Source organism: Mus caroli, chromosome 1, assembly GCF_900094665.2.
Source record: "Mus caroli chromosome 1, CAROLI_EIJ_v1.1, whole genome shotgun sequence".
In the NCBI taxonomy this organism is placed as follows: Eukaryota; Metazoa; Chordata; class Mammalia; order Rodentia; family Muridae; genus Mus; species Mus caroli.
The window spans coordinates 28,179,850-28,192,349 of NC_034570.1; the positions used below are offsets into that span (position 1 = coordinate 28,179,850).

At 38.3% G+C, this 12,500-nt stretch overlaps 1 protein-coding gene across 1 annotated transcript; it reads left to right on the forward strand.

The window, feature by feature from the left end:
• The first annotated feature begins 9,092 nt into the window (after window positions 1-9,092).
• LOC110302665 (60S ribosomal protein L36a-like) lies at window positions 9,093-9,533 on the forward strand. The gene has a single exon (XM_021173463.2). It carries the CDS (start codon window positions 9,117-9,119, stop codon window positions 9,435-9,437), a length of 321 nt encoding a protein of 106 aa, XP_021029122.1. The 5' UTR covers window positions 9,093-9,116; the 3' UTR covers window positions 9,438-9,533.
• The last annotated feature ends 2,967 nt before the right edge of the window (window positions 9,534-12,500 follow it).

Here is a 12,500-nt window from a genome sequence, read left to right on the forward strand (position 1 = left end):
GAGGCCCATTGGACACACAAACTTTATATGTCCCAGTACAGGGGAATGCCAGCGCCAAAAATGGGAATGGGTGGGTAGGGAAGTGGGGGGGGGGGGATGGGGGACTTTTGGGAGAGCATTGGAAATGTAATTGAGGAAAATACATAATAAAAAAAAAAGAGTCAGAGACCTACTCAAGAGTCAGTAGTCAAAAATACTCAACTAGTAGCTATAATATGTACGCAAAGGACCTAGTATAGACTCATGTAGGCCCTGCACTTGTGGCTTCAGTCTATGAGTTCATATGTGCCTTGCTTAGTTGATTCAGTGGGTCCTTTTCTTCTGGTGTCCTCCATATTCTCTGGCTTTTACACTCTTTCTGCCTCCTCTCCCTTGGGAGTCCCTGAGCTCTGAGGGGAGGAATTTAATGGAGGCCTCCCATTTCAGACTCTCTCCTTGCCTAATATCTGACTGTGAGTCTCCACATCTATTCCCATCTGCTGCAGAGGGAAGCCTCTGTCATGAAGCCTAGCTAAGGCACTGATTTATGAGTATAGCAGAATATAAGGAGGAATCATTTTACTGATTATTTTAAACCAGTAGTGTTTTAGGCTGGGTTTCTAGGCTAGAGACTAACTAGCTAGTCTCTAGTTCTTAGTTACCCAAGCAGTGTCTAGTATGAGTTTCTTCTCATCCAGTGGGCCTTAGGTCAAACCAGACATTGGTTAGCTACTCCCTTACATTCAGTACCACCATTGTCCTAGCATACTTTGCAAACAGGATAGATTGAAGGTCAAAGGTTTTGTAGCCGAGTTGGCAGCCATATTTCTCTTTAGGTAGCCTACAGAGTACCTTCCCACACCAAGGCTAGAACATAAGGGAAAATGTTCCATGTCGGTACCAGCTCAGCATCTCTGTGTTCAGTGAATTGTGTGGACAATGGGACCCCACCATCAGTTTGCAGATAGTAACCTTTTGTCTTAGCAACAGCCTGCGTTGCTTGGGGATTTCCATGGGATTCACTTAATCAACAACTCAATTGAATGCAACCTTGTTCTCCTTCTGGAAGCCTCACCTGGCTACAAGAGATGGCCTGTTGAGACTTAGTAGAAGAAGAGAAAGACTTTGAAGGAACATTCATCAGAGAAAACGAAATCTAAAATATTATAAACACATATGCATTTATGTGTATAAAACATTTACATACAGTACCTCCACAAAATAGTACAAGTTTTTGATGAAAATAGAATGACTTAGTTACTCAGACAGCTTGAAATATGTAGTATAGAATTCAATAATGTTTTCATAATATTTCATTTAAAAGATTTAATACCCTAATAGGAAGCCAACTTTCTATAAGAGTATAAGAGCATATATTTTAAAGGTTATTTTATAATTATTGTGAAATCTGTGCTTTAAAATGTGTTTTTGGAATAGATGTCATGTTGAAAAATGGTAGGAAACTAAGATAATAAAGAAATAGATTTGGGGAGAAAAAACAATTTTTTCAAATTAAGCAAACACGTTCTTACAATTGGATGTGTAATAAGAGATAGTAAAATATGTTTAAGAAGCAATAGTCTGTACATAAACCTTACACATTAGGATAGGTGCCTCATGGCTTCACTAAAAGAGGTGCATCATGCTTGGAGAAGCAGTGAGGTTTAGAACTTCAAGACATACTTTTTTTTTAAACTGAAAGATAAAGGAGCAAGACAAATATGGGTATGACTTACAGGGTACAATGGAGGTTTGTCAAAGTTTGACTAAACTTATGATATATGGTTCACAGACTGATAAAATTTAAGTACAAAGAAAATGTTAACTTCTTAATTTTACTTATTTTTGATCCTTTAATTTTAAATATCTAGATTCATGATTCATGTGCTGCTTTACATACCCATACATCAATGTTATATGTGGCACATACCCCCTCCATACCACCATCTCTTCTTCTTCCTCTATACTCATCTGAAATTAGTCCCCCTTTTGCCCCTGGACAGTTTTGCGTCTACTTTCATGTTATACATACAGATAACTACATTCTGGAGTGATCAGTTCATAGACTACTGTAGTTTATTCCTTAAGATGATGATAATTCTTGCTATGACATAGCATATGTATCTATATAAAATCTAGAAACCACATATGAGACAAATACATGCAGTATTTGCATTTCTGAGACTGGCTTGATTCATATGACTGTCTCCAGTTACATCTCTATGGAGTCTCAACTGGCCATTTCTTGAACCCATTCAATTGGGTTCTTGGCCAAGGAGGTCCCATGGAAATCCTCAAACAACATAGGATGTTGCTTAGACAGAAAGTTTGCTCTCTGCAAACTGACATTGGGGTCCCATTGCAGAGGGCAACATCCACACAACTTGCTGAACATGGAGATGTTGAGCTGGTCCTTGAGTTATACAGAGCCCTCACTCCTTGTTCTGTATGACTGAAAATAACACCACTGTGTAGCTATGCCACATTTTCTTTATCCACTCCCCTGTTGTTGGTTTCATTCCTTGGCTATTTTGAGTAGTGTTGCAGTAAATACTAATGTGCAAGTGTCTCTGTGATATGTCTGACAAATATCAGAGCAGCAGGTTCAGAAAAGGATTTGGCATGAAATTATTCTTCATAAATGAGTTTTTCTAGGTGATCCTCATAACTATAAGAGCCATGATTGAGCCTTGATGTTGGAAGAGCATTAGAAGGGACCATGCATCATACCAGAGGCACCATAATGGGTCCTTGAAGTGGAAAACCATTATAGACATTATAGAAACATTATGGCTGCTTGCATTTCAGTTTTGAAAGCTGTTCATTTTATTAGACCATTTCTTGATTAGGTGGTTTGATTTATTGATATTTAGGTTTTTACATTTTCTCTGTGTATTATAGATATTAATCTTCTATCCTTTATACCTAGCAAAGATTTTCTCCCATTCTGTATGTTATCTCTTTACTTGGCTATGCAGATACTTTTTGATTTTGTGGGGTCCACTTTAGTCATTGTTCACATTTCCTACACAACTGGAGTCTTATTTAGAAAGTCCTTGAAGTTTTTAAATGTTTCACAACATGTTTGTTTTGTTTTGTTTTGTTATAGTTTTGGATTTTAGGTCTCCCATTAAATTTTTATTTATTTGGAGTTGAATTTTATGTAGGGTAAGAAATGAGTATCTTGTTTTATTCTTGTATATGGACAGCAAGTAATTCCAGCACTACTTATTAAAGATACTTTCTTTTCTCGAAGGTATGTTTTTGGCATCTTTGTCAACAATTCTCTATGAGTTTATGCTGTATTTTCTATTCCCTTTCATTGATCTGTATATTTGCTTATGCTGTTTTTGCTACTATGGCTTGGGAATGTTAGGGCAACAAACACAGGGGAAATTATAGGAACATGGCAGAGGAAAGGAGCCCCTTACCTTGACCTCTGATGAAGTTTCCTTCCATCTGAGAAGAATCCTAGAATAATCATTTTCTGTGTGAAGAATGCCAATACAGAATTAACACTCTTGTGATGGTTAGATCTAAATATTAAATTGATATGTTAGACTCACCTGGGAATAGAACCTCAATGAGAGATTATCTAGCTCTGATTGACCTGTGGGCATGTCTATGGGGGACTGTCTTGATTATTAATTGAAATAGAAAGGCCCAGCTCACAGAGAGGGCATCATTCTCTAGGCAGGTGGTCCAGGGTTGTATAAGTATAGAGAAAGAACTAAGCAAGAATAGCCTACTTGATCATGGTGAATTCTCATTTTGATGTGTTCTTGGATTCAGTTTGTAAGAATGTTATTGAGTATTTTTGCATTGATATTCTTAAGGGAAATTGTTCTGAAATTCTCTTTCTTTGTTGGGTCTTTGTGTGGTTTATGTATCAGTGTAACTGTGGCTTCATAGAAAATATTGGGTAGTGTTTCTGCTGTTTCTATTTTATGGAATATTTTGAGGAGTGTTGGTATTAGTTCTTTGAAGGTCTGGTAGAATTCTGCACTAAAAGTGGGAGTTTTAAAATACTGCTTCTATCTCATTGTTATAGCTATCTTACTGATGTTTAAATTTCTTATCTAGTCTTGATTTAATTTTGGTTGGTCAGATACAAATGTTCTGTTTGTACTTTCTTATTAATTAATCTTGGTCATCCTCCAAGTGTTCCAATTCCTGCTTTGCCTTAAAGCACTTATCTCCCATCCTTATGCCTTGATCGCTCTTTGGTGATGCTTTCCGTGGAGCTTTGGGTTGACTTACTAAATTGTTCATCTCTAAGATTTTTTTTTCATTCAATATTCTTATCTCTTTTTTCTTTGAATTCCACTTTCACATCTTGAATTCACTTTCTTATTGCATTTAGCTGTCACTGTGTTCTTTTGCAATTAATTCTGGAAGTGATACATAAACCAATGTACGCAGCTGTGTTCCAATAAAACTTTATTAACAAAATGAAGCAGCAGGTTAGATTTGGCCCACTAGCCCCCACTCCACGCCCATCTATTTTTCTCTTCTTTAGAAAGAGATATTTAGTACAATAGTTTTGAATTTCATACTTTCCTATTTATAAGCGAATGCTTTTGATCATGTTTTATTTTTTCCTTAAGTTGTCATTAGATGTTCAACTAACTTAGGAATAGCTAATCTTTATGCCAGCTAAAGATTACTGCATTATTCCAGGGATGAATTGGTAAGACCATGAAAACAGTAGGTATGTGGACAATGATCACATTTTGGATGTATTTGATGGAAGAAGCAATATCAGCAGATGTAGAACATGAGAGGAAGGAAGGAACTGAATAGCTCCAAGGACTTTCAACCACTAGATTGTAGTAGAAATTATTAAAAATCATGGCCTCGGGCTTCTTCCCTACATTAGATCATTTATGTTTCTGGATGAAACACACACATAGCCTTTATATTTTTAATATGCCTTAAGCAGCACAAATAGCAGGGCAACTGCCTACGCTCCAGCTGTTAGAATCTACTTTCCTATCAATAACTCCCAGTTATCATTACTTACTATGTTTGGTCTGAGCTGCTCTTAACTCCAATTGGCCAGCCCACCAAACCATTTTTATGGTCCAGCTTTCCTATTGAGGTCTTTCTTCTCCTCTACTGCATGTTCTTCTTCCTCATGGTCCCAAGCCTGGAAAAACCTAAACACCACCTATGTCTGTTCTGCCCAGCTATTGGTTGTTTGCATCTTTATTTTCCAATCACAATTAACTGGAGGCAGGGTCACAGGGGCTACAGTCAGACTCCAGGTCTTAGGAACACACTTAGCATTAAAATAGTAAAAGACAAAAACTCAACACTAGGCTGGGCATGGTGGTGCATGCCTTTAATCCAAGCACTTGGGAGGCAGAGGCAGGTGGATTTCTGAGTTTGAGGCTAACTTGGTCTACAGAGTGAGTTCCAGGACAGCCAGGGCTACACAGAGAAACCCTGTCTCAGAAAAAAAAAAAAAAAAAACAAAAAAAACTCAACACTAGAAAATGGAAGTCATTGTGTTTCTATAACTACATTTGTTGAACTGACCTTTATAAGTGTGCAATAAAAGATATTTGACTGCCATCAGATTTACATAGCACTGCCTCATGAAAGGATACTCTCAACCCCAACAATGTATTCCAGGGAAACTGTGCTTTAAAGCTCTTGCTATTTACTGTCATCTCACTGTTCTCTCAAAGGCAGCCCTCACTTCTACTTTTCTTAATTTTTCATGGAGATGCATTGGCTGGTAAAAACTCTCAGAGATTTGACACTGATGGAAACTTCCACCCCAACCCCCCAACCCCGTGTAAGCAATCTGACTCATGACCTCTTTTTTAGACTCATCAATAGTCTAAAGACTAGCACACAACTCAACCAAGTGGCATATCATCATTTGCCTTCTGCTTGGCACACAGGTCATCAACACAAAGCCACTGCTGTGTGATTTTCTCACGATGGTTGTGGGCTGTTACATGGTAAACTTCTTAGAGAACGTAAATGATTCTAAGTAAAATTTCAGGGTCTTAGAGCATGCTCTTTGTTTTAACTGAAAAACAAACAAATAAATGAGTCCTGTAAAATCATTCAATTTTAAAATACTGGAGGAGCAGTCAGATAGGGATTATTAACTGTGGTATAACAACACAGTGAGCCAGCATAAATTTTTCTTTTTAAAGTTTTATTTATTTTTTTTAAATGTATATTTAGGGTCCGAGAGCTAGCTCAGTGGTTAAGAGTGCATATTGGAGGCTCAAGAGATAGCTCAGGAGTTAAGAGCTCTTCCAGAGGTCCTGAGTGCAATTCCCAGCAACCACATAAAGGCTCACAACCATCACTAATGGGATGCAATGACCTCTTCTGGTATGTCTGAAGACAGCAACAGTATACTCTCATAAATAAAATAAATAAATCTTAAAATCCTCAAAAGACTGGAGGCCCCAAGAAGTTGGGAGATCTAGTGGGGGGAAAGGGAGGGTGAAGACATATGGACTGTAAAAAAAAAAAAAAAAATTAAAAAGCCCTTCCAGTCAGCACTAGCTCTGGGCCATCTTGGGCACTAACTCAGCAGATGGTCCCATGGTCCCCAGAGGACTCTCCACACTGCAGGCACCCTAGCATGCCCAGGATCTTAGGATCACTGGTGAATAGAACATAGCATCTGTTCCAAACCAATCGTGATAGGCCTGTGACAGCAGAAGCAAGGACACGGGAGCCCTGCCTGACCAGCAGCTCAGGTTCCTTCTGATCAGTGATGGTATACCTTGGTTTCAAACACAGCAGACAGCCCCACAGTTCCCAGAAGAGACACCATTTCCAGGCACTAACACACCCAGGATCTTACAACTTCAGGATACCAGGCTACCAGGAGCTTGGTCTCACCAGGATCTCAGGGTCTCAGAGGAAGTCTGACTGCCAGTAACTCTGACATATGCAGAATCTCAGGTTCACAGGAACCTGTAATCACAGGATCACAGAGAAAGCTGGACACTGAGGAGTCCTGAATCAACCAGGATTATAGGAAGGACAGGCTCCAATCATATATATTGAGGCAGGAAGCATTTGAGATAATCAGATGGCAGGAGGCAAGCATAAAAACAGAAGCAACAGAAACCAAGGTTACTTACCATCTTCAGAACCAAACTCTCCTACAATAGTAAGTCCTGGATACACCATCACACCAGAAAAGCAAGATATGGATCTAAAGTCACTTCTTATGATGATGATGGGGGCCTTTAAGAAGGAAATGAATAACACCCTTAAAGAAATTCAGGAAAACAAAGGTAAACAGCTAGAAGCCCTTAAAGAGGAAACACAAAAATCCCTTAAAGAGTTAAAGGAAAACACTACCGAAAAGGTGAAAGAATTGAACAAAACCATCCAGGATCTAAAAATGGAAGTAGAAACAATAAAGAAATCACAAAGGGAGACCACTCTGGAGATAGAAATCCTAGGAAAAAAAAGAAAAGAAAAGAAATCCTAGGAAAGAAATCAGGAACCATGATTGCAAGAATCAGCAACAGAATACAAGGGATGGAAGAGAGAATCTTAGGTGCAGAAGAATCCATAGAGGACATGGACACAACAATCAAAGAAAATGCAAAATGCAAAAAGATCCTAACATAAAACATCCAGGAAATCCAAGACACAATAAGAAGACCAAACCTAAGGATAATGGAAGTAGATGAGAATGAAGATTTTCAACTTAAAGAGACAGTAAATATCTTCAAGAAAATTAAAGAAGAAAACTTCCAGAACCTAAAGAGAGAGATGCCTACAAACATACAAAAAAGCTTACAGAAATCCAAATAGACTGAACCAGAAAAGAAATTCCTCCCAACACATAATAATCAGAACAACAAATGCACTACAAAATGATAGAATATTAAAAGCAATAAGGGAAAAAGATCAAGTTACATATAAAGGCAGACCTATTAGAATTATACCAGACTTCTCACCAGAGACTATGAAAGCCAGAATCCTGGACAGATATTATACAGACCCTAAGAAAGCACAAATGCCAGCCCAGGCTACTATACCCAGCAACACTCTCAATTACCATAGCTGGAGAAACCAAAGTAGCCATGACAAAACTAAATTCACACAATGCCTTTCCAAGAATCCAGCACTTCAAAGGACAATAAAGGGAAAACTCCAACACAAGGAGGGAAATGATGCCCCAGAAAAAGCAAGAAAGTAATTCTTCAACAAACCTAAAAGAATATAGCTGCAAGAACAGAATCCCAACTGTAACGACAAAAATAAGAGGAAGTAATGATTACTTTTCCTTAATATCAATGGACTCAATTCCTCAATAAAAAGAAATAGACTAAAAGACTGGCTACATAAATAGGTCCCAACATTTTGCCGTATACAGGAAACCCACCTCAGGGACAAAGACAGACACTACCTCAGCATGAAAGTCTGGAAAACAATTTTCTAAGCAAATGGTCCGAAGAAACAAGCTGGAATAGCTATTCTAATATAAAATAAAATGGACATCCAATCCAAAGTTATAAAAAAAGACAAGGAGGGGCACTTCAAGGTAAAATCTACCAAGCACATCAAAGGTAAAATCTACCAAGATGAACTAACAATTCTGAATATCTATGCTCCAAATGCAAGGGCAGCCACATTCATTAAAGAAACTTTAGTAAAGCTCAAAGCACACATTGCACCTCACACAATAATAGTGGGATACTTCAACACCCCACTCTCATCAATGGACAGATCCTGGAAACAGAAACTNAACAGAGACACAGTGTAACTAACCAAAGTCATGACACAAATGGATTTCACAGATATCTACAGAACATTTTAACCTAAAACAAAAGGATATACCTTCTTCTCAGCACTTCATGGTATCTTCTCCCAAATTGACCATGTAATTGTTAACAAAACAGGCATCAACAGATACAAAAGTATTAAAATTATCCTCTACATCCTATCAGATCACCACAGACTAAGGCTGATCTTCAATAACAACATAAATAATANAAAGCCAACATTCACATGGAAGCAGAACAACATGCTACTAAATGATAACATGGTCAAGTAAGAAATAAAGAAAGAAATTAAAGACTTTTTAGAGTTTAATGAAAATGGAGCCACGCTCTTTCCGAGCTGCTAGCGCTCCTGCGAACATGGTGAACGTGCCTAAAACGCGCCGGACATTCTGCAAGAAATGTGGGAAGCACCAACCCCACAAGGTGACACAGTACAAGAAGGGCAAGGATTCTTTGTATGCCCAGGGAAAGCGGCGTTATGACAGGAAACAGAGTGGCTATGGTGGGCAGACTAAGCCTATTTTCCGCAAAAAGGCTAAAACTACAAAGAAGATTGTACTGAGACTGGAGTGTGTTGAGCCCAACTGCAGATCTAAGAGGATGCTGGCTATTAAGAGATTCGAGCATTTTGAATTGGGAGGCGACAAGAAGAGAAAGGGCCAAGTGATCCAGTTCTAAGCAGATTTTGTTATGAAGACAATAAAATCTTGACCTTTCAATCCCTTTGATTGCAGTTGTTCCTTTGGGAGGGAATAAATTAAAAGCTTTCAGAAATTAAAAAAAAAAAAAAGAAAAAGAAAATGGAGCCACAACATACCCAAATTTACAGGACACAATGAAAGCATTCCTAAGAGGAAAACTCATAGCTCTGAGTGCTGCCAAAAAGAAACTAGACAGAGGACACACTAGCAGCTTGACAAAACCTAAAAGCTCTAGAACAAAAGGAAGCAAATTCACCCAAGAGGAGTAGATGGCAGGAAATAATCAAACTCAGGGCTGAAATCAACCGATTAGAAACAAAAAGACCTATAAAAAGAATCAACCAAATGAGGAGCTGGTTCTTTGAGAAAATCAATAAGATAGATAAACTCTTAGCCAGACTAACTAGAGGGGACAGGGACAGGATCCTAATTAACAAAATCAAAAATGAAAAAGGGGACACAACAACAGAACCTGAGAAAATCCAAATCATCGTTAGATCCTACTACAAAAGGCTATACTCAACAAAACTGGAAAACCTGGATGATATGGACAAATTTCTAGACAGATACCAGGTAGCAAAGTTAAATCAGGATCAGATTAATGACCTAAACATTCCTATATCCCCTAAAGAAACAGAAGCAGTCATTAATAGTCTCTCAACCAAAAAAAAAGCCCAGGACCAGATGAGTTTACTGCAGAGTTCTATCAGACCTTCAAAGAAGACCTAATTCTCCTCAAATTCTTTCACAAAATAGAAACAGAAGTTACTCTACCAAATTCATTCTATGAAGCCACAATTACTCTGATAGCTAAACCACACAAAGACCCAACAAAGAAAGAGAACTTCAGACCGTTTTCCCTTATGAATATCAATGCAAAAATACTCAATAAAATTCTTGCAACCCGAATCCAAGAATACATTAAAATGATCATCCATCACGATCAAGGGATCATCATCCCAGGGATGGTTTAATATACGGAAATCCATCAATGTAATACACTATATAAACAAACTCAAAGACAAAAACCACATGATCATCTNNTTAGATGCTNAGAAAGCATTTGACAAAATCCAACACCCATTCATGATAAAAGTCTTGGAAATATCAGGAATTCAAGGCCCATACCTAAACATGATAAAAGCAATCTACAGCAAACCAGTAGCCAACATCAAACTAAATGGAGAGAAACTTGAAGCAATCCCACTAAAATCAGGGACTAGACAAGGCTGCTCACTTTCTCCCTACCTATTCAATATAGTACTTGAAGTCCTAGTCAGAGCAATTCCACAACAAATGATGAAGGGGATACAAGTTGGAAAGGAAGATATCAAAATATCACTATTTGCAGATTCTGTGATAGTATATATATATAAGTGAGCCTAAAAATTCCACCAGAGAACTCGTAAACCTGATAAACAGCTTCAGTGAAGTAGCTGGATATAAAATTAATTCAAACAAATCAGTGGCCTTTCTCTACACAAAGGATAAACATGCTGAGAAAGAAATTAGGGAAACAACACCCTTCTCAATAATCACAAAAAATATAAAATACCTTGCTGTGACTCTAACTAAGGAAGTGAAAGATCTGTATGATAAGAACTTCAAGTCTCTGAAGAAAGAAATCAGAGAAGATCTCAGAAGATGGAAAGATCTCCCATGCTCATGGATTGGCAGGATTGATATAGTAAAAATGGCTATCTTGTCAAAATCAATTTGATAGGGATTCAATGCAATTCCCATCAAAATTCCATCTCAATTCTTCACAGAGCTAGAAAGGGCAATTTGCAAATTCATCTGGAAAAAAAAAAAACCTAGGATAGCAAAAACTATTCTCAACAATAAAAGAACCACGGACAGAATCACCATGCCTGACCTCAAGTTGTACTACAGAGCAATTGTGATAAAAAACGTCATGGTACTGGTACAGTGACAAACACATAAATCAATGAAACAGAATTGAAGACCCAAAAATGAACCCACACACCTATGGTCAAGAAGAATGCGAATTGATCCATTCCTTTTTTGGGGAGCGGGTGGTTGAGATAGGGTTTCTCTGTATAGCCCTGACTGTTCTGGAACTCACTCTGTAGACCAGGCTGGCCTCGAACTCAGAAATCTGCCTGCCTCTGCCTCCCAAGTGCTGGGATTAAAAGTCGTGCACCACCATGCCCAGCTGAATTGATCCATTCTTACCTCCTTGTACAAAGCTCAAGTCTAGGTGGATCAAGGAACTCCACATAAAACCAGAGACACTGAAACTTATAGAGGAGAACATGAGGAAATGCCTCGAAGATATGGACACAGGGGGGAAATTCCTGAACAGAACAGTAATGGCTTGTGCTGTAAGATGGAGAATTGACAAATGGGACCTCATAAAATTGCAGTTTCTGTAAGGTAAAAGACACTGTCAACAAGACAAAAAGGCCACCAGAAGATTGCTAAAAGATTTTTACCAATCCTAAATCAAATAAGTGACTAATATCCAATGTATATAAAGAACTCAAGAAGCTGGACTCCAGAAAATCAAATAACCCTATTTAAAATGGGGTACAGAGCTAAACAAAGAATTCTCACCGGAGGAATACCGAATGGCTGAGAAGCACCTGAGAAAATGTTCAACATCCTTAATCATCAGGGAAATGCAAATCAAANCAACCCTGAGATTCCACCTCAAACCAGTCAGAATGGCTAAGATCAAAAATTCAGGTGACAGCAGATTCTGGAGAGATGTGTTGAAAGAGGAACACTCCTCCATTGTTGGTGGGATTGCAAGCTTGTACAACCACTCTGGAAATCAGTCTGGCGGTTCCTCAGAAAATTGGACATAGTACTACCGGAAGATCCAGCAATACCTCTCCTGGGCATATACCCAGAAGATGTTCCAACTGGTAAGAAGGACACATGCTCCACTATGTTCATAGCAGACTTATTTATAATAGCCAGAAGCTGGAAAGAACCCAGATGTCCCTCAACAGAGGAATGGATACAGAAAATGTGGTACATTTACACAGTGGAGTACTACTCAGCTATTAAAAAC

Bases quoted from the DNA above. Each gene is read 5' to 3' on its own strand.
- LOC110302665 (XM_021173463.2), top strand. From the start codon at position 9,117: ATGGTGAACGTGCCTAAAACGCGCCGGACATTCTGCAAGAAATGTGGG.